The sequence below is a fragment of the Schistocerca piceifrons genome, chromosome 3 (genome assembly GCF_021461385.2).
Source record: "Schistocerca piceifrons isolate TAMUIC-IGC-003096 chromosome 3, iqSchPice1.1, whole genome shotgun sequence".
Classification (NCBI taxonomy): domain Eukaryota; kingdom Metazoa; phylum Arthropoda; class Insecta; order Orthoptera; family Acrididae; genus Schistocerca; species Schistocerca piceifrons.
In genome coordinates, this window is record NC_060140.1 from 843,576,558 (window position 1) to 843,602,476 (window position 25,919).

Below are 25,919 nucleotides of genomic sequence, written 5' to 3' on the forward strand. Positions count from 1 at the left end.
AATTAATGCAAATGAGTAGGAAAAACAATCCTGTAATGCTCAAATATAGTACTCATAATATGCTGCTTGACAGTGTCACGTTGATTAAATATCAAGATGTAACATTGCAAAGATATATGAAATGTAACTAGCCTGTAAGGACTGTCATAGGGAAAGTGAATGACTGACTTTGGTTTACTGGAGAATTTTAGGAAAGTGTGGGTCATCTGTAAAGATGATGATGTACAGAACGCACTAAAAGACTACAAGAGTGACATGGAGCTGTCACAGTGTCGAAGAATGATTCCTACCTCCAGCCCCCACCACTGCTCATGCCACAGCCTACAAGCTGCTTCCGGAAGACTCTTTCAGAAGAGACCTCACTTCCAGAGCTCATGTCACGTCATGTGGTGGGATCCCGTGACCTCCGATCTGCGCATCTACCACAAAAGACTCATTCTCTTTGTGTATTTGCTTGATGGAATGTTCACTTACAGGCCACTATCTGTTGATGACTTGCTTTTGTCTCGGACTATGTATGGACTTTAATATTGACTAGCTATGTTCCGTTCGTGTGACATCGACCTTCTACATTATCATGTTTACTGTATGTTTCTACTGGGTCAGTGTAATAAGCCAAATAAATTGTGCTCTTCACACCTAGACAAGATACTATAGTGTGACCCATTCCTGACTACTTCTCAAGTGTTTGGGATCCCTATCATGTCAGATTAAAAGGAGGAGACGTTCAGAGGCCGACTGCTAGATTTGTGACTGGTACGTTCAATCAACACACAATTATTGTGGAGGTGCTTTGGAAACTCAAATGGTGATCCCTGTAGGGAAGGCGATATCCTTTTTTGAGGAACAATGTTGAGAAATTTTAGAGAACCAGAATTTAAAGCTGACTGCGGAACAATTTTATTGCCACCAATGTAGATGAAATTAGGGACCATGCAGAGGCATATAGACCATCATTTTCCCTCACTCCATTTGCGAGCAGAACGTCAAAGGAGAGGGGGGGGGGGGGGGGGGATGACCGCACCTCCGTTATGTAGGATTTAGGCACCCAGGCTTGAACGAGAAGTCCATAATCAGTGTATTCTACCAGTATTGACTCACACATGTGAAATTTGGGCAAACATTAGATGTGAAGACAGTCAAAAATTGAAGGGTGTCCAACAACCAAAAGAAGGGTGCTTGCTGCACATAACAAGAATGTACAGAATAACAACAACATGTAATATAAAGAATAGGTGATGAGAACATAAAATGGGCAGACACTGATGCAAAATAATGGGAGATGGACAAAGGACATTCCGTTCTGGATTCCTCATGATAACAAGGGTCAGAAAGAAACAAGCAGGGCAAAAGTGAGTACAAAAAACTTGTAAAATGTGGATAAAAAAGGAGAAGATTCTAATGTACAGAAAAGTCTGAAAGAGGATTATATCCAGCAGTCAGTGAGAAATGAGGATTATGGACCAGCAGCACTAATAACTAGCTTGCTGATAAACTTATGTTTTACTTAGATCTTTATTACATCAGATGAATGAATAGCTCAAACAAAATAATTGAGAATGGCTGACCACTACTTACCTAAAGGAGGTGAAACTCCAGTACTGCCAACAGATTAAAAAAAAGTATTTTCCTTGTACATTGTATGTTGTTGCAGGATTTCAATCAACGTTGCATATGGTACTCATTGCAACACTTTCTGATTTAGACTGTTACTGCATTGGGCAAGATGTAGAGCATCTTTTCATTCTGTTCAGTTGCATAACTGTGCTGTAAGAGTTATGCTTAATTTTGCTTTTCCCAAGATGTTTTCTCTATAAGAATATATTCAGAATTCATCAACGTCCACCCTCACTTCCCACACCTGTACTGAATTGCCTTCTGTGCACTGTACTGTGCCAAGTGACTGGATTAACAAAGATGAATTTTGAGTACAGGTTTGTCTTCTGTGGTTGATTTTTAATGCACACAACAAACCACTAGCAAAGAATTTAGATGTGATGCCACTTCTAGGGGATACAGTTCTAATTTGTGTACATGCAGGATTTACTTCAACCAATTTTGATGTACTGGTAGGTTTCATCAGCTAAGACTGTTTCAGCTGATACATATATTACATGCTGCAGTGAAAACATTATACCAGGACCAACGGCAAGTTGATTTTTATCTTATTATTTTCCAGGAAATAAGTATTTTCCTAGTCAAAGAACAAGTACCTGTGATCATAGGAACTACTTAAGTATATCATTGTTTTTCCAGGAAGTTACAGGTGATGCAAAACAACAAATGATTAAAACATTACATTAGTATGGAGAACTTTTAATGAGGCACATACATATGTTGCATTCAGTAAGGCATTTGGGTGCCCTTGCATATAAATGGAATCAGATACACACAACAGTATGTTGTACAGACCTCTAATGGCATCTTGTGATAAATTATCTTATGTCATCTGCATAAGATATCACAGTCTTTTATATAAAACAAAACAGCATGGGATCTTATGACTAGATTATCAGTGACTCATGGTTGGAGCCTGTCAGCTGACTAATATCTAGGTGTAACTTAGTAGATATATGAAATGGAATGATCGCATAGGCTCAGTCATGGGTAAAGCAAATGGTAGAACTCACTTTATTAGCAGAATACCGAACACAATCAGCCCACAAAGGAGATTGCTTACAAATTGATGTGTCTTCTGCATCTACATTTACATCTATACTCTGCAAACCACCATGTATGGAGAGTGGGAAGAATGTTTGAATGTGTCTGTGCATGAAGTAATTATTATTATCTTTTCTTAGTGATCCCTATGTGAGCAATATGTAGAGCATTGTAACATATTCACGGCATCACCATTTAAAGCCAGCTCTTGAAACTTTGTTAATAGACTTTCTCAGGATAGTTTACATCTATCTTCAAGAGTCTGCCAGTTCAGTTCCTTCAGTATATCTGTGACACTCTCCCATGGACTTAAACCTGTGGCAATTTGTGCTGCCCCTCTTTTGACTGCATTTCCCCAGTATTCTACCAATAAACTGAAGTCTACCACCTGATTTACCTGGTATTTATGTGACTTTGCCAATTAAAACAGTAACTCACTGACAGTATAGTCAAATTAGGGACCATGCAGAGGCATATAGACCATCATTTTCCCTCACTCCATTTGCGAGCAGAACGTCAAAGGAGAGGGGGGGGGGGGGGGGGATGACCGCACCTCCGTTATGTAGGATTTAGGCACCCAGGCTTGAACGAGAAGTCCATAATCAGTGTATTCTACCAGTATTGACTCACACATGTGAAATTTGGGCAAACATTAGATGTGAAGACAGTCAAAAATTGAAGGGTGTCCAACAACCAAAAGAAGGGTGCTTGCTGCACATAACAAGAATGTACAGAATAACAACAACATGTAATATAAAGAATAGGTGATGAGAACATAAAATGGGCAGACACTGATGCAAAATAATGGGAGATGGACAAAGGACATTCCGTTCTGGATTCCTCATGATAACAAGGGTCAGAAAGAAACAAGCAGGGCAAAAGTGAGTACAAAAAACTTGTAAAATGTGGATAAAAAAGGAGAAGATTCTAATGTACAGAAAAGTCTGAAAGAGGATTATATCCAGCAGTCAGTGAGAAATGAGGATTATGGACCAGCAGCACTAATAACTAGCTTGCTGAGAAACTTATGTTTTACTTAGATCTTTATTACATCAGATGAATGAATAGCTCAAACAAAATAATTGAGAATGGCTGACCACTACTTACCTAAAGGAGGTGAAACTCCAGTACTGCCAACAGATTAAAAAAAAGTATTTTCCTTGTACATTGTATGTTGTTGCAGGATTTCAATCAACGTTGCATATGGTACTCATTGCAACACTTTCTGATTTAGACTGTTACTGCATTGGGCAAGATGTAGAGCATCTTTTCATTCTGTTCAGTTGCATAACTGTGCTGTAAGAGTTATGCTTAATTTTGCTTTTCCCAAGATGTTTTCTCTATAAGAATATATTCAGAATTCATCAACGTCCACCCTCACTTCCCACACCTGTACTGAATTGCCTTCTGTGCACTGTACTGTGCCAAGTGACTGGATTAACAAAGATGAATTTTGAGTACAGGTTTGTCTTCTGTGGTTGATTTTTAATGCACACAACAAACCACTAGCAAAGAATTTAGATGTGATGCCACTTCTAGGGGATACAGTTCTAATTTGTGTACATGCAGGATTTACTTCAACCAATTTTGATGTACTGGTAGGTTTCATCAGCTAAGACTGTTTCAGCTGATACATATATTACATGCTGCAGTGAAAACATTATACCAGGACCAACGGCAAGTTGATTTTTATCTTATTATTTTCCAGGAAATAAGTATTTTCCTAGTCAAAGAACAAGTACCTGTGATCATAGGAACTACTTAAGTATATCATTGTTTTTCCAGGAAGTTACAGGTGATGCAAAACAACAAATGATTAAAACATTACATTAGTATGGAGAACTTTTAATGAGGCACATACATATGTTGCATTCAGTAAGGCATTTGGGTGCCCTTGCATATAAATGGAATCAGATACACACAACAGTATGTTGTACAGACCTCTAATGGCATCTTGTGATAAATTATCTTATGTCATCTGCATAAGATATCACAGTCTTTTATATAAAACAAAACAGCATGGGATCTTATGACTAGATTATCAGTGACTCATGGTTGGAGCCTGTCAGCTGACTAATATCTAGGTGTAACTTAGTAGATATATGAAATGGAATGATCGCATAGGCTCAGTCATGGGTAAAGCAAATGGTAGAACTCACTTTATTAGCAGAATACCGAACACAATCAGCCCACAAAGGAGATTGCTTACAAATTGATGTGTCTTCTGCATCTACATTTACATCTATACTCTGCAAACCACCATGTATGGAGAGTGGGAAGAATGTTTGAATGTGTCTGTGCATGAAGTAATTATTATTATCTTTTCTTAGTGATCCCTATGTGAGCAATATGTAGAGCATTGTAACATATTCACGGCATCACCATTTAAAGCCAGCTCTTGAAACTTTGTTAATAGACTTTCTCAGGATAGTTTACATCTATCTTCAAGAGTCTGCCAGTTCAGTTCCTTCAGTATATCTGTGACACTCTCCCATGGACTTAAACCTGTGGCAATTTGTGCTGCCCCTCTTTTGACTGCATTTCCCCAGTATTCTACCAATAAACTGAAGTCTACCACCTGATTTACCTGGTATTTATGTGACTTTGCCAATTAAAACAGTAACTCACTGACAGTATAGTCAAATTAGGGACCATGCAGAGGCATATAGACCATCATTTTCCCTCACTCCATTTGCGAGCAGAACGTCAAAGGAGAGGGGGGGGGGGGGGGATGACCGCACCTCCGTTATGTAGGATTTAGGCACCCAGGCTTGAACGAGAAGTCCATAATCAGTGTATTCTACCAGTATTGACTCACACATGTGAAATTTGGGCAAACATTAGATGTGAAGACAGTCAAAAATTGAAGGGTGTCCAACAACCAAAAGAAGGGTGCTTGCTGCACATAACAAGAATGTACAGAATAACAACAACATGTAATATAAAGAATAGGTGATGAGAACATAAAATGGGCAGACACTGATGCAAAATAATGGGAGATGGACAAAGGACATTCCGTTCTGGATTCCTCATGATAACAAGGGTCAGAAAGAAACAAGCAGGGCAAAAGTGAGTACAAAAAACTTGTAAAATGTGGATAAAAAAGGAGAAGATTCTAATGTACAGAAAAGTCTGAAAGAGGATTATATCCAGCAGTCAGTGAGAAATGAGGATTATGGACCAGCAGCACTAATAACTAGCTTGCTGAGAAACTTATGTTTTACTTAGATCTTTATTACATCAGATGAATGAATAGCTCAAACAAAATAATTGAGAATGGCTGACCACTACTTACCTAAAGGAGGTGAAACTCCAGTACTGCCAACAGATTAAAAAAAAGTATTTTCCTTGTACATTGTATGTTGTTGCAGGATTTCAATCAACGTTGCATATGGTACTCATTGCAACACTTTCTGATTTAGACTGTTACTGCATTGGGCAAGATGTAGAGCATCTTTTCATTCTGTTCAGTTGCATAACTGTGCTGTAAGAGTTATGCTTAATTTTGCTTTTCCCAAGATGTTTTCTCTATAAGAATATATTCAGAATTCATCAACGTCCACCCTCACTTCCCACACCTGTACTGAATTGCCTTCTGTGCACTGTACTGTGCCAAGTGACTGGATTAACAAAGATGAATTTTGAGTACAGGTTTGTCTTCTGTGGTTGATTTTTAATGCACACAACAAACCACTAGCAAAGAATTTAGATGTGATGCCACTTCTAGGGGATACAGTTCTAATTTGTGTACATGCAGGATTTACTTCAACCAATTTTGATGTACTGGTAGGTTTCATCAGCTAAGACTGTTTCAGCTGATACATATATTACATGCTGCAGTGAAAACATTATACCAGGACCAACGGCAAGTTGATTTTTATCTTATTATTTTCCAGGAAATAAGTATTTTCCTAGTCAAAGAACAAGTACCTGTGATCATAGGAACTACTTAAGTATATCATTGTTTTTCCAGGAAGTTACAGGTGATGCAAAACAACAAATGATTAAAACATTACATTAGTATGGAGAACTTTTAATGAGGCACATACATATGTTGCATTCAGTAAGGCATTTGGGTGCCCTTGCATATAAATGGAATCAGATACACACAACAGTATGTTGTACAGACCTCTAATGGCATCTTGTGATAAATTATCTTATGTCATCTGCATAAGATATCACAGTCTTTTATATAAAACAAAACAGCATGGGATCTTATGACTAGATTATCAGTGACTCATGGTTGGAGCCTGTCAGCTGACTAATATCTAGGTGTAACTTAGTAGATATATGAAATGGAATGATCGCATAGGCTCAATCATGGGTAAAGCAAATGGTAGAACTCACTTTATTAGCAGAATACTGGTGAAACACAATCAGCCCACAAAGGAGATTGCTTACAAATTGATGTGTCTTCTGCATCTACATTTACATCTATACTCTGCAAACCACCATGTATGGAGAGTGGGAAGAATGTTTGAATGTGTCTGTGCATGAAGTAATTATTATTATCTTTTCTTAGTGATCCCTATGTGAGCAATATGTAGAGCATTGTAACATATTCACGGCATCACCATTTAAAGCCAGCTCTTGAAACTTTGTTAATAGACTTTCTCAGGATAGTTTACATCTATCTTCAAGAGTCTGCCAGTTCAGTTCCTTCAGTATATCTGTGACACTCTCCCATGGACTTAAACCTGTGGCAATTTGTGCTGCCCCTCTTTTGACTGCATTTCCCCAGTATTCTACCAATAAACTGAAGTCTACCACCTGATTTACCTGGTATTTATGTGACTTTGCCAATTAAAACAGTAACTCACTGACAGTATAGTCATAAGATACTGCGTTTTTGCATTTTGTGAAGTGCAAAATTTTACATTTTTGAACATTTAAAGCAAGATGTCAATCTCTGCACCATGTTGAAATCTTATCAAGATCACACTGAATACGTATGCAGATTCTTTCACATAGAGCTTCATTACACATAACTGCATCATCTGCCAAAATCCTGTTTATACTATTAATACTGTCTTCATGGTCATTAATATACAACATGAACGGCAAGGGTGGGTCCCAACACACTTATGTTTAGTACACCCAAAAGTTACCTCTACATCCAACAATGACTCCATTCACAATAATATGCTGGGTCCTCCCTACAAAAAAGTTCTCAATCCAGTCACAAATTTCACTTGATTCTAGGTTTTCCAGATGTATGGTGTTAGCCAGAACAATACGAAATTTCCCTGTTTTGTTCCGGGTACAGTGCACTTCTTTAACTGTGTGCCAAATGTTCCTATTTTGAACATGAGGTTTAATGACTTATATTTTTTAATCTTACTATGCAGATTATGTTTTTCACGCTAGGGCGTACATGTGATGTCAGCTGAGACAGAGTGGGACAAATGTGATGTGCAGTGTGTGCAGTCTATTAACAAAGAGATCAACGAGACCTGCCAAGTTCTGGCTCGGCAGAAGTCAGTCGACTTCGGCCTTCTCATGTTTTGTGTTGGTTGCTGCCAACCTCAGTGATCCAACACAGAACCTTGCATTACAACCATTGCAAAGTGACTGTTGTTGTGTGTTCTTTTTATTGCCAAAATGTAAGTTTTACTACTGGGTCTTTTTCAATTTCGAATTGTCTGTGATATGGAATTAGGAGCAAAAAAGCACCATCATTCAACATGAAACTTTCAATTTCGATTGGAGACTTGTTTTGGCATAAGTCGATATCGCTATGTAAGTGCGAGCGTGACGGGAGCGTGGCTTGTTCTCTTAGCACCACACCCCCATAGAATTTTTTTTCTTTTTGTGAACAAGCTGTACTTCGACTCCATGCAACACAGCACATTGTTTTGTTCATCTTGGGAGCAGGTTCAACACTTTATTGCAAGCCATCATACATTTCACGTTTTAGAACTTATTTCTTTGTGAAAGTAGTGTGTTCAAAATGGATGGGACTGCAAAAAATTCCACAAAACAAAAATAAGATATTCTAACCAGCACACACCAGAAAAGAAGACCGCAAGTGTATCATTCAGGAAAAAGAATTTCCAGAATTGTGGCAAAAAGCAGGGTATACCTTACGTGTTGAAAAAACTGGAGAGGGATTTTCGATTTCACATTGTGGCATAACCAATGTTGGGCATCATTTTAACAGTGTCAACCGCAAACACAGACGCTTGACATCGGTAGAAACCACACTGATGAAAACTCTAGTACAAGGTGAACTCTGTTGAAGCAACAAGGTACATAGTAGGTGCATGCTAATTTCAATATTTCAAATGTGAGGCATTAATTACTGGTGTTTTGGGACCAAATAGAATCAATAATTTAACTCAGAAGTTGAAGGACAACAAGTTTTTTTGGTGTGGGGTTTGACACTTCCAACAAAGGTAATCAAAAGTGTTATCGTATTTGTGTAAGATACTTTGATATGCAAGCAAGCACGTCCCACAGAATTCTAGATTTCTGTGGGGGTTATGGTGAGTCTGAGCAGCTCTTGAAAAGGATTCCAAAACACAAGCCGAATTTGTCCCAGATTTCAAGTTTTACTGCAGACTATACAAATGCAAACTATGGGAAGAAAAACTCTGTTTATGTTCACTTAAAAAAGAAAAATTGTGGTATAGTGGAATCAAACTGCTACGCACATATAGTGCATAATTGCTGTAAATCTGATATGAACACTATGTCAACTGTTAAAATGTTAGTAATTCTGACTTTCAACCATTCCTAAAATTCAGCTAAAAGGGTACCTCAGTTGAAAGATTTCTTTCAATTTGTTGACACAGAATACAATGCTTTGTTGAGACATGTACCTACATGTTGTTTATGCATAAAGCCTGCCACAGAAAGGTTGCTGAAAAATCTGCCTGCAATTATATCATACTTTCCTAGTGTAGATGATTGCCCCAGCTTCATTAAGAACAATTTGATAGGTGTGTCTGGTTCAGGAAAACAACTTACTTGAATGGAATTATATCTACAGTTTTCCTTGCAGTTGACTGACAGTTTTTCAAAGGGTGAACCCAACTTAGAAAAAAATTAACTGACAATTTGTGAAGTATATCATGTGTTGGAGAAAATAAAAATGGAGTTAGAACATAGGATAAACGATCTGTTTTTTGGCTATAAGATGCAACAGTTGCTAGATAAATTGGAATATCTGATCCCAGGTGAAAAACAAATGAAACTGGAAGAATGCAGACATATATATGAAGTTTGTCTGAAATATTTAAATACATGGTTTGATTTTGATGAGGGTAATGTTTTTTCCTTAATGGATTGCATATCACTTGGGGGGGGGGGGGGGGGAGAACCTTAGTTTCAAAATACTTTGAAATTAGCTGAATCACTTTGTATTGTTGATTTCCTTCATGCATAATATGTATTCATAGGTTGCTATAGTTACTGATTTGTTTTGGAGGGAAGGCAATGGGCATTTAAAAGCAAAGTTAGCCACTATGACAAGACCACAGAGATGGGTCTACATTATAAAAATGATTGGCACATCACAATTGTACAGTGTTTTAGATGTAGTTATATTGGTTTTGAGTATATTTCCTTCAAATGCATTCAAGGAGAGTGTTTTCTCCACTATGAACATTAAATGGAGGGATGAGCGTAACATGTTCAGTTGATCCAATAAAAAATGAATTGTACACTTATTTTAATTATGATGAAAGTTGCAGTGATTTTTATAAGACAGTACTGTCCAATAAAAAAATGTTGAGAATTGAAAAAAATGTTGAGAATTGCTTGCTAACTGAAAAGTACTCCATTGTATTGAGTATATTATGGAAAAAAGTGCGGTAAACATAATTATTCTAAAAAATGTCAGAGTTGATAAATGTATTCCTATTTTCCCTCACTGAAATCTGGCAACCCTACTTGATACCCCATATTATCATACTTTTGACAACAAAAGTAGGTGTGGTTTTGAGTGAAATGCTTTTTGCGTATCAAAAAAATACCGCCTCTACCTGATTGCTTTAATCCAAAGCTTTCAGTATGTCACATGAGAAAAATGCGAGTGGGTTTCACATGATTGATGGTCCAGACTGTACACCAATTAAGTTCCTTCCAGAATATGCTGACGCAATAGCTCCATACTTAATCATATACAACCATTCGTTTGACGAAAGATCCATACCCAAAGACTGGAAAGTTGCACAGGTCACACCAATATTCAAGAAGGGCAGTAGGAGTAATCCACTAAATTACGGGACCATATCATTAATGTCGATATGCAGCAGGATTTTAGAATGTACACTGTGTTCGAACATTATGAATTACCTCAAAGATCGGTGGAAGGTTTTTGACACTGTACCACAGAAGTGCAGCCTCTAGTGAAATTGCATGCTCATAATCACAGTTTTGTGACTGGATTTGTGATTTCCTGTCAGAGGAGTCACAGTTTGTAGTAAATGGCGTAAAGTCATCAAGTAAAACAGAAGGGATTTCTGGCATTCCCCATGGCAGTGTTACAGGCCTTTGCTGTTCCTTATTTATATAAATAATTTGGGAGACAATCTGAGCAGCAGTATTAAGTTATTTGCAGATGACGCTGTCATTTGTCGACTAGTAAAGTCATCAGAAAGTCAAAACAATTTAGAAAAGATATCTGTTAGGTGCGAAAATTGGCAATTGACCCTAAATAGTGAAAAGTGTGAGGTCATCCACATGAGTGGTAAAAGGAATTTCTTAAACTTCAGTTACACAATAAATCAGTCAAATCTAAAGGCCCTAAATTCAACTAAATAGCGAGGAATTATAATTATGAACAACTCAAATTGGAAGGAACACACAGAAAATGTTGTGGGGAGGGCTAACCAAAGACTGCATTTTATTGGCGGGACACTTAGAAAATGCAACTTATCTACTAAGGAGACTGCCTACACTATGCTTGTCTGTCCTCTTTTAGAATACTGCTGCTTGGTGTGGGATCCTTGCCAGATATGATTGACGGAGTACATCAAAAAAGTTCAAAGAAGGGCAGAGTAATTTTCTCAGAAATTCCAATCACCAACTTATTCCTCCAAATGCTAAAATATTTTGTTGATGCTGACCTACATATCACCGTGATAAAATAAGGGAAATCAGAGCTCGTACAGAAAGATATAGGTGTTCGTTCTTTCTGCGTACTATACGAGATTTGAATAATAGAGAATCATGAAGGTGGTTCGATGAACCCTCTGCCAAGCACTTAAATGTGATTTGCAGAGTATCTTTGTAGATGTTTTCAAAATCCATGATTGCTGGCACTGAGGAGGTCATTCTGTTCAAGATACCTAATTAAATGTTCACGATACCTCATTATGTTTGAACTTAGAATATGCTGTAAGATTCCACAACAAATTGACGTCAAGGATATTAAATGGTAGTTTTGTGAATCACTTCTACTACCGTCCTTGTAGACGCGTGTGACCTGTGCCTTTTTCCAAGAACTGGGCACAGTTTTATGTTCAAGTGATCTACGACAGATTATAGTTAAAGAAGGGGCTAATTCAGCGGCAGATTCAGTATAGAATCTGACGGGTTCCATCAGATCCTGGAGCTTTGTTCAGTTTCAACGAGTTCAGTTGCTTCTCAACAACACTGACATTAATGCTTATTCCATTCATCTTTTCTGTGGTACGAGGATTAAATTGGGGTAATTCTCCTGGGTTTTCCTTTGTAAAAGACATTTAAAAACAGAGTTAAGCATTTCAAGCTTTTGTTTTACTACCCTCAGTTTCAATTCCTGTCGCATTCACTAGGGACTGTACACTAACTTTAACACAGAAAGGGGTGAATTATGGTGCCACAGAAGTCTTTGGTCATTTGTCAAATAGCAATAAAAGTCTGACAGATAGCCAATCAACATTTAAAAACAAAAGAATCTCTGAATGACAATTAATTATATTATGTAAAGAAAAGTTATGTTAAACTTTCATGTTCCACATTAGTAGAATATGTTGTATTCATGACTTTGGAACAAGTATTAATGTAATGCGACTAACAGTCTACCAGAATCTCTTTGGGTCCTGTGAAAGACCACTTAACAGTATTCTGCTACGGCAGTCATTGTATGCATCATGCATTGCACTCTCGACAGCCAAAGGCAATTCATTCAGCTTCTCTCTATACAGCCATACACTTTGTTTTATGCCCATAATGCAGTAATCTCTGTTTCTTTAGAAGTTTCTTTACAGTGACTGTATAACTTGGAGATTCTCTCCAATTATGAACTGTTCTACTGTGTACATATCTATCCAGTACATGGTCAACTTTTCTTTTACATTTGAGCCAGAGTTCCTGTACATGTTCCTGCTCTGTGCTAAAAGTTTCAAGTTCCTCAGTGAGATACGACACTACTGATTTTTTATCTAGTTTACTGAACATATCTATATTTCTGCTTGTTTTGGTTGTCCTTTGTACTTTGGTAACCACTGTAGCCACAATCACATCACTGATGCCAGTTTTGATGTGCACATCGTCATAGAGGTCAGGTCTATTTGTTGCCATTAGATCCAATACACTTCCTTCATTAGTGGGATTCCTAACTATCACTTCTAGGCAGTTTTCAGAGATGGCATTTAGTACTCTTTCTCAGGAAGTCTCATCATGTCAACCACTAACAAAACTGTAATTTTTCCAATTATTTATTGGGTGATTAAAGTCCCCACCAATTGTTTACAGCATGATTGAGTAAATTACATACAAGTGAACTGCAGTTTTCTCTAAAGTTTATGCTTACATCAAGCGATAAGTCTGGCAGACAATACTGAGTCTTGCCCACACAATCTCACATGCAGCTTCAATTTTTACCTCAATGGATTTAAGTTTCTTGTTTACTATTACAAATATACCACCTCCATTTCCCATTTGCCTATCATTTCGATATACACTTATATTTCCTCCAAAAATCTCACTGCTATCAATTACAGGTTTCAACCAGCTTTCTGTACACAGTATTATGTGATCTTCACTGCTTTTCATGAGCTTGCGATTTCAGACATTGCACATCCATACAGTTCACACGTCTGCTTGTGGAGGCCAACTGTGTTGACTCCCTGGGGCATTATGGTAAGCCGCCAAAGAACTATTGTTATTTAAGCAACTGCAAATGAGTGCTTGATCTATTCTGTAACCCGTATTGCCATTGTCCTGTCAGTGTGTCAGTGCTACACCCAACCTGTACTTCATTGTATCTTACAAGTTGCTCTATGAAGTACTACCCTTCATAAATCATGTTTGTTCTCGCTACAGCAAACTTGGCAACGAAGTGTTACATTTTCTCCATGTGTTAGTGTCAGTGCTAAGTCACCCAATAAAAATCTCGATGGAAGAAATACTCCAATGCACCATTGCCCAGCACTTTCACGGAACAGCAGCAGGCTCTTGCCACCACTCTCAAGCAAGTGGCACCTGCTGGTTTGTGGCTGGTTACTCTCCCATCAGTGCAACTGTGGCCCTTTCCACCATATGCTGAATCGGCTGAAGATTGGGAATCCTATAAGACATGGTTACGCCAACATTTCAAGGTTTTTCACGTGGGAGATGCAAATCTGTATAAGGCTTTCTTTCTTTCCTGGTTTTCACTGTGTGTTTCTCATTTGTCGTGCCAACTTGCACCTTTGCAAGAACTGGACAGCAGTGGTGGTGGTGGTGGTTAGTGTTTAACGTCCCGTCGACAACGAGGTCATTAGAGACGGAGCGCAAGCTCGGGTTAGGGAAGGATTGGGAAGGAAATCGGCCGTGCCCTTTCAAAGGAACCATCCCGGCATTTGCCTGAAACGATTTAGGGAAATCACGGAAAACCTAAATCAGGATGGCTGGAGACGGGATTGAACCGTCGTCCTCCCGAATGCGAGTCCAGTGCGCTAACCACTGCGAACTGGACAGCATCTTTTGATGAAATATGCAAGCTTCTCTCAACGTATGCAAGTCACTGCGATGCACGTAGAATTTTACCATTGTCAGAAATGCCCAAACGAATCATGGAAAGCCTGGGCTGCAGAATTACACAGGTTGAGCCATCGTTATAAACTTGTCACTAGTACCCATCATGAATCCTACACTGGTCACATGGCACGTCATGTTATTGTTCATCTGGCCCTGGATAGGGAGATTTGTGAAAAAGCCCTTGAATGTGAGGATCTGACACTTATGGATGTGCTCAATATAGCACAGTCCTTTGAAGTGTCACGGGCCACAGGCGATCAGATTGCTGCATCGGGGGAGGTATTGGAAGTTGTTCAGCCAACCTTTTAGGCACACTGCTAGTGTTCATGATGATGAGGAAGTCATTGCAGCAGTAACCTTTAGATTCAGTGTCCCATGGAGCAGTGTCGGTTATGACCACAGCAGCAACAGGCCGCATCACAAAAGTGGCCGTGTGCCCATTTTCATCTCGCCTGTACTGCTTCATCCAATAGGAGTGTGCAGTGTACCCTAAGCATTGGGCCGTTTGCAACAAGTGTCACAAGAAAGGCCAAATTGTTTCAGTGTGTAACTCATCCTCAAACATTGCGGACACAGTGGGATGTACCCTGTGCCAATCATTTCTCAGTGGTTTGCAGGGTATAAGTGTAGACCCATTTTGTTGTATGGGTGAATGCTAAATAGTTCAGTTCATACAGCCACTTACATTTTCATTTGGGTATAGGTACAGTGTCAACAGGGGTGATTCTGAAGCTCCCCCTCCCCTAAGAGTAACACTGATCCAGGAGCCAATTTCACCCTTTTCTTTCCATTTCTGGATAAACTTATATATCATCTTGAAAACAAAAGTATCAAATAATACAATATAATTTGTTGATATAATTTCACACACTTTGTAGTTAAATTTTTTTAAAGCAAGCTCTAAATATTTGCTTATAAATTAAATTGAGGAAAACTTTCTTGGCCCAAAACGAATTCTTAACAGTTTTCTGTAGTGTGTTTTAAGGACGGACAGTTATATTCGCAGACATGTGTATTTCAACAATACCTAGCTTATCCAAATTTTACAAAACATCCAGTTTTCAATGGGAATCATTGAGATCCCTTTACAGGGGTCATTATCATAGTACGCTACAGTAGCATTTATCCCATGACCATTCTGCACGTTTACAATACAACAGATTTGAAATATTGATCCCTTTTGATTATTTTAGTTACTAACCAATGAAAAATATTAGTGGGCATTATGGGTGTTTGTATGGAAATAATGTACAATTATAAAACTTTTCATTTGGCCTAATAGAAATTGACATATTTGCAAGAGGTATTTTACAAAATCATGAAATAAGGGGTCAGTCTTATCCCGGATGGCAGTAATACAGTAAACAGTGCTGGTCAATAATGCTTGTAGGAGGGTAACATAACACTGAAAACATTTAATACTATTTTAAAACTTGAGTGATAAAACCACAAGCTCTGAGATGATTTCAATAAATTTCCATTAGTAAATACAATATTAGGCAACATGGAGAAGTAACAGCATGTGTTAGTGCCTACCCCGTAAATCTTGGCTGTGACAGACAGATCTGTAATATAGCTTGAGGTCTAGGGTAGACTGGAAAGTAACAAATTGGTTGTCATGTGGTGAAAAAGGTGGTAGTACTTGACAGATCTGCTTCATAGCCTGAGGTCAACATTCACTCCATATTTATCACTTTACATTGTGAATCATTCACACTGCAACAAACATTCAGGAAAGCTGCATTACATTGCTGTTGCGCATATGATGTACGTATTTCGTGTATCAACTACGAAAAATACAAAAGGAGTACCACTCCATAACTTCTAGCGAAAAATTGTATGAAATTAGCAGAATTATTCTTCGTGTCTATCCAATTTGACGATACCCAACATTAGACAAATTTCTGCACAAAAAGCGCACAGGGATTCAGAGATTATGAAACAATTTTTCTCATTTTTATAAATAATTACAAGATTTCGTAGTCTTCAGCGTAAACAAGTTGGACTTAGAAGTGGATGGAACATTCATACATGTGGGTATTTTGAATGAGTATGTATTACCACTGCCATTGGGATTTATAAATGTCAAAGCTTTTGACCCAGTTTCAACATGTGTACAGACAGCACTGGAAAACTAAAGCGTATATTTCGCTACTTCTTACTGCCTACTAGGCCCACTGAAAAGGAAACACTTTAATTGAATACGGAGAGCACAACTCACTTTTGGATATTTATCTTTTATAACCACAACTTTGCTGTCTTCCTTCACAATTAAAGTAGGGTCCTTCATAGCCGTTAAAAGGCCATTTGCCCAAAATCCAGGTGTTTTTTTCGACTGCGGTCCATCATCACTTGCTGATCTTTTGCTCATCTCAAATTCAGCACTCCAAACACCCGCCACACTCAAGGTACGTTTACACTGGGATACATGTATCGCGACATGTATGAGCGACATGTCAATTTGACATGTCGCGATACATCACCTCATACAAAAATTCACGGAACTTGTATGCGGACCCTCGAGCTCATACATGTCGCGTATACATTTTGTATATCGCTTTTTGGCCATATAGGTACGTTTACACTGGGATACATGTATCGCGACATGTATGAGCGACATGTCAATTTGACATATCGCGATACATCACCTCATACAAAAATTCACGGAACTTGTATGCGGACCCTCGAGCTCATACATGTCGCGTATACATTTTGTATATCGCTTTTTGGCCATATACGCGACATGTATGAGCGACATTTGAAGAACTCGCGCATGCGCAGTACCATAATTTCCTGTCGTCTTGTCGCCTGCCGCTTATTTTGACGATTAGCGCATGCGTAGTATCAGGCTCTTTGGCGGCTGTTTGAGTTTTGGAGGTGCCGACTATCGTTTCGACGTTAATGTATCTGCATAGAACATCAAAAAGTGCCATATGCAACATTATTCTTCGTGTTTGCGAGGCTACTGTGCAAGTTTTATTCCAAGAAGTGAAGGTAAAAGTTTTATATATATCAGAGTATGTAATACATTCTATAATTTTTTCATGCATCTGGCACGTATATCAATTTTTTGCTATTATTCCGGCGGCCTCGTGTGATAATGTTGACAGCGGATGCCGACAATCGTGTGTGAGACGTTGGCATTAGCAATCGCGCGACAATGCAAATGTTTTGTAATGAAATCTTCGTTTCAAGAGGAATCCCCAGTGGACAAAAAACGGAGTGTTACTGCCAACTGATCCTCTGGTGGAATCGCTTCCCGAAAGTTTGTGTTGGTTTTGGACACAAGAGGAGCCACAAGTGATAACAAACCGCGGAAATCCTCCATACTCATCCTAACATAATTTCTAAAATATGCGCCATCCTTTAGCGTTAATTCGCGAGAAACTCTCTCTGCCACCATCTACGCTTCCTCCGCCTTTTCTTCCTATCATCTTCCAAAAGAGCAAGTGTACCAACACATAAAAATGTGAAATCTTACAAATCGTCGTCGAAAGCTATCGCACAGTGATTCATATCAACCAGTGTAAACGCACGCTCATACATGTATGAGGTTGATACTTGTCAACTCATACAAGTCGCAATACATGTCGCAAAGTCGCATATACATGTATCTCATACATGTGCCGATACAAATGGCAGTGTAAACGCACCTTATACGCGACATGTATGAGCGACATTTGAAGAACTCGCGCATGCGCAGTACTATCATTTCCTGTCGTCTTGTCGCCTGCAGCTTATTTCGACGATTAGCGCATGCGTAGTACCAGGGTCTTTGGCGGCTGTTTGAGTTTTGAAGGTGCCGACTGTCGTTTCGACGTTAATGTATCTGCATAAAATATCAAAAAGTGCCATATGCAACATTATTCTTCGTGTTTGCGAGGCCATTGTGCAAGTTTTATCCCAAGAAGTGAAGGTAAAAGTTTTATATATATCAGAGTATGTCATACATTAAATAATTTTTTCATGCATCTGGCACGTATATCAATGTTTTGCTGTTATTCCGGCGGCCTCGCGTGATAATGTTGACAACGGATGCCGACAATCGTGTGTGAGACGTCGGCATTAGCAATCGCGCGACAATGCAAATGTTTTGTCATGAAATCTTCGTTTTACGAGGAATCCCCAGTGGCTAAAAAACGGAGTGTTACTGGCAACTGATCCTCTGGTGGAATCGCTTCCCGAAAGTTTGTGTTGGTTTTGGACACAAGAAGAGCCACAAGTGATAACAAACCGCGGAAATCCTCCATACTCATCCTAACATAATTTCTAAAATATGGCGTTAATTCGCGAGAAACTCTCTGTGCCACCATCTACGCTTCCTCCGCCTTTTCTTCCTATCATCTTCCAAAAGAGCAAGTGTATCAGCACATAAAAATGTGAAAACTTCCAAATCGTCGTCGGAAGCTATCGCACAGTGATACATATCAACCAGTGTAAACGCACGCTCATACATGTATGAGGTTGATACTTGTCAACTCATACAAGTCGCGATACATGTCGCAAAGTCGTATATACATGTATCTCATACATGTGCCGATACAAATCGCAGTGTAAACGCACCTTCAGACCAACACGTCGCATAACATGAGTTTGTTTTTGCTAGGACATCCAAAACTTTGCAATTAGGTATCGACTGTTGTGATATGATAGGTCGACGGTAAGGGCCCGTCCACACGCAACGATCTGTCTGCGCAATTTACTACGCACATCGCATCTGCGTAGACAGATCGTTGCGTGCGGACAGAAGATTTGCACCACCCTTAGGTGTGTGCAAACCTGGAAGTTCGAGGTTTGAGCGAAACCTCTCAAATCTGTGGGTTCAAACAACATCTGCGCAGACAAGTTGGAGCCTGTGGACAGGAGATCGCCGCAAATCTGGCGCGAAACAGCTGTTTGCTCAGTCTAGTGCTTGTATTTGTGCGCACAGGGCATTAAAATGGCTGATACTCGTCAGTGTTCTCGAGAGTTTGTTAGTGAATTCATTGAAATATATAGAAACTACCCATGTTTGTGGAAGATTAAAAGTAAAGAATGTAGTGACCGACACAAAAAGACAGCACCATACAATGCTCTAATTGACAAATTGCGGGCAGTTGACGCCTCGGCAAACAGAGAAATCCAGGTGTTTTTTTCGACTGTGGTCCATCATCACTTGCTGATCTTTTGCTCATCTCAAATTCAGCACTCCAAACACCCGTCACACTCAGACCAACAAGTCGCATAACATGAGTTTGTTTGCTAGGACATCCATCCAGAGTAATAAAAAAAAATTCGTTGCGAACTGTTTACCGAAAAGAGTTATCCAAAGTTCAGACATCTAGAAGAACTGGTGTAGGAGTAGATCAAGTATACCAGCCAGCGTTATGGTATTTTGATCTGCTTGGCTTTCTTAAGGTTCGCCCCGCAAATATCGCAGTAAATTTACGTGAGAAAACTGCTTTCGCTGTAGCAGCCACTGTGTACACCATTTTGCCCGCTTTCTCTGTTTCCTGCGGTTTGTCTGAATGTTTTTTGCAACACAAGTTGCGAACGCAGACCACAACAGAACTTCCTCCATTTCTATATTTCAAAATAACTGAATTAAATTTTTGACGTTTACGGGGAGCGTAGTCTCTTGCCACTGATATTTCTTTTTTACACCGATAGATGGCGGGCGAGTAGTAGATTGGGGTTTGTGTCGTGTGAACACACCACATTTGCAGCGATCTTTTGCATGTACAGTTATCTGCGCCGATGTCTCCGCAGACAGATCGTTGCGTGTGGAGCGGGCTTAAGCCTAACGTCAGAGATCATCAGTGTCAGCAACAGGTCCAGCCATTTGATATCCACTGTTGGATGTTATCTTCCTTCAGAGGCCTCCATGCGCTACGCTCTTCAAGCAACATATACTTGTTTATTGTTCACGTAAGTTTCCTAATGTCGTCCTCCCGCTTTCTATTAGTTTACTTCTTTATAATCGTTTTATTTCTCCACCATCTTCAGCTTTTTAAATTCAATTTAGAAAAAATATAGAAATTTTACAAATAAACTGGTGATATTATGTTATACAAGTGACCTTCAAATAGTGAATGATTCACATAGGAAATGTAGAGGTCTTAATGTTGTGCTGGTTAATACTGATAGTACATCAGTGAGTGGACTAGAAGATAATGACCGGAAACTTACAAATAGGTCCAGGAAATTGGAACAGGATCATAAAATAACAATGAGAATATGGAAGAGGGATAGAGTGCCTATAAACTAGTGTATCTAGGTGGAAAAAAGTAAGACGAATAGTTCTGGAAACATACGACAGTGACATTCAGATAATACATGCAATTAGCGACCAGTGTTGATCAACATGCGGCCACCCAAAGAATGGACATTTTGACAGAGTAGATGATATTTTCAAAGTTGGGAATAAAAGGTAAGGAATTATTGGCTGAAGGGGTTTGTTGACAGGGTGGATGCAGACAGCTACCCAAAGACTTGTAAATGGGAATTTTACCGTACATGTGTGGCGTCTGGTGCAGAGTGCCCTATCTTTGGCACCTCCTTTCTTTGAACTAATTGTTCTTGTGAACTTTCGGCGTACAGATGTGTAACAGCCATTCTTTGTTATATGTATGAGTGGCCAATAAATGTGTATTCGACATTTAAGTGTATTGTCTCTCAACTAATCTTCCGTGATAACCACAATGCTGACCCCAACATCGTCGACTTCTCATCCAGCGTTATTTGTGCTTGTTTTCGTCATTCACTATAGTATAATAAAATAATGAAATAGATGATAATAAAATGCGTGGCTTCTTAAAATGTATTGAATTAATGAGATTAATTTTTCGGCGTGAATGACAAGCACAATAAGCTGAGCTGTGCCTGGAAATAAGTCCGTATTAGTTCATATTATTTTGCAGGGCGGAGTAGTTTCTTTCTCCGCTGTAGATTTGTGCTTACCATTCTTTATAATACTATGTTTGGTCGCCGCGTTCACCTTTGAAGTCTTGACCGTGTTCCTATTAAGCTTATCGGATCTTCGTAATTTTCCAAAGTACACAGGTGGGCTTCAGTGGTTGTAATTATTGCACTATTTGAAATAACAACTCACACGACCTTTCTGTTAATAAAACAATACTGTATTTTTCTAAACGGTGCACATATAAAATCCACACTCCTCACTTATTCATAGCGACCCCAAAATGGCGGTCTACAATTACTCGCTAAAAAATTGACGTGCTTCTCACTCTTCCACTAGCTGAGCACGAATCCCTCCTTCCTCCTACCGGTACCAGAAAAAATCCTCTGTTTATTAACAACTGAAAGTCAAAAAATACATGACGGTAGGCATAGGCTCTATGATGGGCTACCGCTTCATCTTGTCTCTTTGCCTTTAAGGAAGACGAAAACATAAAGGAAATGCAAAAGGTTTATCACAAATGCCCCCCTACTGTATACTGTCGGAAATAAGTCTCTTTATTTAGGGAGGCAGTATACAGTAGCCTTATTAACCTTGGGGCTCATAGTTCAGTCACTTGGTGCACGTCAATGGAGTTTTAATACCCTTATGTTACTACAAATATATCTAAAAAGCTCATTTTCTTGGCCATTACAAATTCATACATATAAATACATTCACATATACTTATATCACGTAATTACATTCACATATATTCATATTACATATCGCACGTCCATGGCGTGCTAACGTCGTAGTCTCTTATTTCTCCTTACATTTATTAAGTAGTATTATCAGGAGGAAAATGTTACATTTCTTACATTGTCCTTTCACCATATTTTAATAATTGTTTTTCTCCTTGGTGTTTGGTTTATTAGCCATTCTGATAAGCTGCCCTTTCGACACACGTTATCTCATTGTTCGCTGCACTTACGGCCAGCAGCAGCTCATTGTTTAACGCGCCCTACTAAGTGACGCAAACGCCACGTGAGCAGCAGCACTGCCCGCGCCCACACTGTAATGTCGCTCCAGGCTCGTGAAGTCGGTGTTGTATTTGCCCTCCAGTCCGGATACTGGATACGACGGATTCAGCTCCAACGCTCAACCGAAGAACACCAATACCTCATCTCGCGCCTGGGCGAGGATTTCGGCCAGTGACATTGAAGGTAAGAGCCGCACTGCAGGATACGGCATTATCTTCCGTCGTGCATTATAGTTAGCGGTTCTCACACCTCAACTCGTGGTCATACTGATTTCCTCTGATATCTCCGTCGCACACGCATCACACTCTCTGTATTCACTTTGCTAGACTGCAGCGTTTACTCATATTACGGCCGAGCCGTTATTTTCAATATTATTACGCCTTAATATTTTTGTATCACTTCACACGTGCGAGTATTTTACTCGTCCGTCGCGTTGCACTTCACATACATACATAAGTTGTTCTTCTTCAAGTATAAAATCTCACATAAAATTGATAATAGTACATACATAGACATAAACATTGACAATAATAGAGTTGACACATAAATTTACAATTCACATCCACATTTCATATACGGACTCCATGACATGCACCCTCTTACACACTAATACGTAAATCAGGAAGTATCTTTCATTTATCCTGAACATTCGCATTTTCTATTCTTGTCTTGCAGGACCGACCTCCTGCGCGTTTTTACGTCCACAAATACACATAGAAAAGAAGAAAAGAGTACATACATACATTTTATATGGACATCGACATTAACAATTATATAGTTGGCAAATAAATGTCCAATTCACATTCACATTTCGTATATGGACTCTATGTTAAGCAGCATCTGACACAGCAATAAGTATATTAGAAGGAATCTTGCATTTGTTCTGAATGTTTGCTCTTTCTTGTTATTGTCTTGCAGGACCGACCTCCTGCGCGTTTTTACATCCAATACTACATACATATTTTCATAGACATCGACATTGACAATAGCAAAGTTGACACATAAATGTACAAGTCACCTTCACATTTCCTATATGGGTTCCATGTTAGGCATCATCCATCTTACACACTAATAAGTAAATTAGAAGGAATCTCTCATTTGTTCTGAATTTTTGTTTTTCTCTTGACTTGCAGGTCCAACCTCCTGCGTCTTTTTAGCATCAAAAATACACATAGAAAATACGTTCCAGCACTACTCACTACATGGAAAACAGGATTTGCTAAGGTCTGCTTCAGAGATCAAGCTACTTCTAGGATTGCTATTTGTAGTGTGTCGTTAGTGTACTTATTCTATCCTTGGCATTTGATAAATCTTCATACTATGTATAATATTTACAAATGCTCGTTTGTGAGCGAGTGTGGTGAATGTTTTATCCCTTGACAAACCTGACTTCATCACTGCTTGTTAATCGTCGTAATATTCCACATTCGTGAATATATATTTCAAGCCATATTTCTGCCTTATTGATTCGACGACATGTACATGTTTACCTTTGTGACGTGTGACCGATAATTTTACCGTATTTTTTTCATGTGTTGCTCCACTCATAATTCATTACCGATAGATAAGGACGCGCAAGTGCTAAAATGATGCTTTCGCTTCTGCGTGCAAGAACTCAGTGTAGAAAATATTGTTTCACTGCATTTTGTGTTCATTCCTCATACGAATTGTGTATCATATTTTCATTTATATTAACCTTATAGTTTCTCGAGCTGTAACAGTTAGTCGCTAAGGAAATATTTTTCATACTGGGTGGTTTTACATTCTGATGTCTGTCTAGCAAATCACTGTGCTGTGGTGTGTTTTAAATGTTTACCATGTACCATTGTTACTATCGACTTCACTGTTTCTCCTATACTACTCACTGCTTCTTCGTGATGTTCGTTTTCATAATTACTTACCGTACATGCATCATCATACTTTGCTTTCCCCACTCATACAACCATTCATTCTAAGACTTAAAACTATATAGTGTATTCTTTCTTACGTCAGCTTCGTGGCCCTTTCCTAGGTACCCTTGTAACATTAATCTTCATATTCGTCGCCGTATACCCATATAATTATTCATTAAAAATATTCCACATAAATCGCCATTTATACTCATGTACTACCTACCGGGTTCTCACACTAGAACCACCGCACTATTTATTTCTTTCCACAAATATAAATAAACTCGTATTACTCTAATACACTTTCATTCTCTTCCTAGATTCACTCCATGCACGGTAAGTCACCACAAACGTAGATTAACTAATTAATACCTTCAATCGAATCTAATAAAACCTTTCACTCTCTCTACTTCAAAATATTATCCAGCAGTGAAATTTCATTTATTTCTCCATATCGCTTTTGTAAACATACAGTACTTACCTCAGTTCTTTTGTTTTAAGTTCATACAATTACGTTGTGTGCGTATTGGTTGGTGTTTGTATTTACTTAGCTTATCTCCCGCGTGTTGTTCAATTCATGTTTACAGCTTTATTTTGCTGCTTATACTATAAGGTATCGTGTAATTAATAGCAACTAACATAGGTGAGCTCTATAATAACAAATTTGTGGATATGTATTCTCCCTGTACATTAAGCTCACTACTTCTAATGTTGTCTGTAAAGAAGTGTAGTTCTACGATATGTTATTTTATAGTTTATGCCTCAGTCACACGCACGTCTCAGTCACACGCATTTTTCTATGTTTATGTCTCATTCTACCTTTCACATCGTCGCTCGCGTATGTGTTGTATGTAAGTCGCTTAGTTCTTAAGTTATGTGCTAATCGCGTTCTTTCAAGTGTACATGTTGTTACTTCCTTTTTCAACTTGTCTTAGTCCTGTTGTATATAGTCGGATAGGTCATTTCCTGTATATATTCTCTTCTACTTCGAATACTTATACTTATTCCTAGCTATGTACATTCAATAGAATATGTTGAGTTCACAAATTTAGCGTATTCTACTCTCCTTATAGCTTACTTGCGTCCATGTGCTCATTTTCTTAAAGCTGCATATGCTTAAACTAATGATTTACTCTTAACATTAATGCTCTTTACAGTATAGTCACCGACTTAGGAATAAATGTCTCTGTTCGTTTAGTTTGAGTTGCTCACCTACGTCAGAGTAACTAGCTGATAGGTACTCTATTTCCTATTGCTCCTATTTTGTCCAGCTGGTTAGGCGGTGTGGATGCCGATTCGCTTAAATTCTAGAATGGTTTCCGTCGCGGTGCGCAGTGTGTCTTTGCGCATCGTACAGGGGACACTGAACTCAACCTTGCTTTTTGCCTACTTGGCCCCTACGATCAGCTGTTAAGCCGCTTCGTATATAATTGTTGAAGTACGCTCTGCTTTAAGCGTGGCAGCACGGCTCAGTATACCCCATCGCTCTTGCCTCTCGCT

At 38.8% G+C, this 25,919-nt stretch overlaps 1 protein-coding gene across 1 annotated transcript in view; it reads right to left on the minus strand.

Annotated features, from left to right (window-relative positions):
* LOC124789827 (aprataxin) overlaps nt 1–19,271 on the minus strand; it is an 80,419-nt gene extending 61,148 nt beyond the window's left edge. The window contains exons 1-2 of the mRNA XM_047257313.1: nt 19,179–19,271; nt 16,832–17,016 (exon numbers count right to left, since the gene is read on the minus strand). Of these exons, the coding sequence (XP_047113269.1) occupies nt 16,832–17,016; nt 19,179–19,194 (201 nt within the window). The 5' untranslated portion in view covers nt 19,195–19,271. The remainder of the gene's footprint in view (nt 1–16,831; nt 17,017–19,178) is intronic.
* Between the last annotated feature and the right edge of the window lie 6,648 nt (nt 19,272–25,919).